The following is a 2,988-nucleotide window of genomic DNA, read 5'->3' as shown; positions in this document are numbered from 1 at the left end:
ACATGTTGTGGTGTAGTAACATGTTGTGGTGTAGTAACATGTTGTGGTGTAGTAACAGGTTGTGATGTAGTAACATGTTGTGAGGTAGTAACATGCTGTGGTGTAGTAACATGTTGTGGTGTAGTAACATGCTGTGTATTAACACATTGTGGTCTAGTAACATGTTATGATGTAGGCTAACATGTTGTGGTGTATTAACATCTCATGGTAAATGAACATGTTATGATGTAGTGACATGTTATGATGTAGTAGCATGTTATGATGTAGGGTAACATGTTGGGGTGTAGTAACATCTTATGGTAAATTAACATGTTATGATGTAGTGACATGTTATGATGTAGTAACATGTTTGTGCTGTATTAACATGTTATGCTGTAGTAACATGTTGTGATGTAGGGTAACATGTTGTGGTGTATTAACACCTCATGGTAAATGAACATGTTATGATGTAGTAACATGTTATGATGTAGTAACATGTTGTGATGTAGTAACATCTTGTGCTGTAGTAACATGTTGTGCTATATTAACATCTCATGGTAAATTAACATGTTGTGATGTAGTAACATGTTGTTGTGTAGTAACATGTTGTGGTGTAGTAACATGTTATGATGTAGTTACATGTTGTGGTGTAGTAACATGTTGTGATGTAGTAACATGTTGTGGTGTATTAACATCTCATGGTAAATTAACATGTTGTGATGTAGTAACATGTTGTTGTGTAGTAACATGTTGTGATGTAGTAACATGTTATGATGTAGTAACATGTTGTGGTGTAGTAACATATTGTGATGTATTAACATGTTGTGGTGTAGTAACATGTTATGAGGTAATAACATGTTGTGATGTAGTAACATGTCATGAGGTAGTAACATGTTATGATGTAGTAACATGTTGTGGTGTAGTAACATGTTGTGGTGTAGTAACATGTTGTGATGTAGTAACATGTTGTGGTGTAGTAACATGTTGTGGTGTAGTAACATGTTGTGGTGTAGTAACATGCTGTGTATTAACATGTTGTGGTGTAGTAACATGTTATGATGTAGTAACATGTTGTGGTGTAGTAACATGTTGTGATGTAGTAACATGTTGTGGTGTAGTAACATGTTGTGGTGTAGTAACATGTTGTGGTGTAGTAACATGTTGTGGTGTATTAACGAGCCCAGCTGAGGGAGCGGGCCAGGCTGTCAGGGCCGGTTAGGCTGTGTGATTGGCTGGCGGAGGATCAGTGAAGAAGCAGCTAATTACAGGAAATAATCAGCTCTGCAACGGAGAGAAAACACTCATCAATAATTAAGGACTTCACACACTGTGTGTGTGTGTGTGTGTTTGTGTGTGTGTGTGTGTGTGTGTGTGTGTGTGTGTGTGTGTGTGTGTGTGTGTGTGTGTGTGTGTGTGTGTGTGGCCTACATTTGGCACAGTGTGCGTTAATTTGTAAAAGATCACAGCTATAAGGTTAAAACAAAGATTGTCAAACAGTAAATTACCCTTGATATCCAGCTCTCAGACAGCTCATTGACCACTGCTGGCGGCCCTAGGACCTTGCAATGTGTGTGTGTGTGTGTGTGTGTGTGTGTGTGTGTGTGTGTGTGTGTGTGTGTGTGTGTGTGAGTGAGTAGGGGGTGTGTCTGACTGTGATCCTGTGTCATTGAGTGTGTGTTTTCCAGCAGCTGATCAATGCTAATTGTCACTTGAGCCTTTCAAGAGAGCTATTCTCAGCCCCCCCCCTCGGCCTCCCAGCCCGCCCCTCGGCCTCCCAGCCCCCGCCCCACAACCCAGCCCCCCCCTCGGCCTCCCAGCCCCCGCCCCACAGCCCAGCCCCCCTCTCTGCACCATGTGACCAGGCCTTTTAGGAAGGAATAATGGACAAGGGGGCGTTATAGGGGGGGGGCTAACAGCTAAATGAATCTGTCACGGTCAGTATTGATGGACAGGGCCAGAGAAGTGATACATGAGATTGGGATTGACTCCCTAATTACTGCACTGGTGATGTGGGGAGGTTGGAAGGCTAGGGGTTAATAATGGAGAGTGAGCCGGGTTCGAAACCATCCCCTATTCCCTTTATAGTGCACTATATAGTGTGTCCGCCATTTTTTGTAGTGTTCGAATTCTCAACGATTCATTTCATTCACTATATAGTCCACTACAAAATACCCACAATTCACGTTGATTTTGAATAGATGTATCTGATGAAACAGAAGTTGGACCAGCATCGAAATAATTACAGGAATTGTTGTAATGTTAGCTAACTGCTTTAGTCACCGACAGCTACCGTTATGTTATGGAAGCTGCTGTTGTGAGCTAACTGGCTGTCACGGTCTTGCAACTTTATAGCTTGCTATTAGCTGAGAACACCATAGTTGACAAAACCACACTTGCACATCATTAGCTAGGATGTGCTAGGCTGGACTGGACTGGGAGAGAGGGCTGGGCTAGGCTAGGCTAGGCTAGGCTAGGCTGGACTGGACTTGACTTGACTTGACTTGGCTGGGTTATTATGATTATTATTATGATATGATTATTATATCATTAACCGTGTTAGCTGGCCTAGTGGAGGTTGGTCTAACATCAGTCCCGTGAGACAACCTCAGCTCACGGTCCTGTCTGTATCTGGGACAACACACACACACACACACACACACACACACACACACACACACTTAACCACTGGTGGATATTACAATTAATTTAGCAAATACTCCAAAATAAAAGCAATTTCCTCCCGCTGGTTGCCGTTGCCTGGAGCACAGGAATCAGATTAGAGGGAAAGAAGGTTAGAACGTCGTGAGGAAGTAGAACGAGCCTGAGATGGAGAACGACACAAGCTGCCCCACTTTAGAACACACGAGCATGTGGGTTAGACTTGATCCCCTCTAGCACGCTATGCTAGCACACTGAGCTAAAGCCTAGCTTAGCCCTCAGTACAGGCATCCCTGACCTTCTGAGCTGGGAGGAAAGGAAAGGAGAAATCAAGGAGAGGAGACGAGGAAA

The 2,988-nt window shown here is 43.2% G+C and overlaps 1 protein-coding gene across 1 annotated transcript in view; it reads right to left on the bottom strand.

Annotated features, from left to right (window-relative positions):
* Positions 1-2,988, bottom strand: part of LOC311327121 (uncharacterized protein) — a gene marked incomplete at both ends in the record, with an annotated part of 121,258 nt that overhangs the window by 114,341 nt on the left and 3,929 nt on the right. Inside the window, one exon of the mRNA XM_084460148.1 lies at positions 1,306-1,403. Within this exon, the coding sequence (XP_084316274.1) occupies positions 1,306-1,403 (98 nt within the window). The remainder of the gene's footprint in view (positions 1-1,305; positions 1,404-2,988) is intronic.

The sequence above is a fragment of the Borostomias antarcticus genome (assembly GCF_949987555.1).
Source record: "Borostomias antarcticus genome assembly, chromosome: 30".
NCBI lineage: Eukaryota > Metazoa > Chordata > Actinopteri > Stomiiformes > Stomiidae > Borostomias > Borostomias antarcticus.
This window is presented reverse-complemented; position numbering and strand designations above follow the sequence as displayed.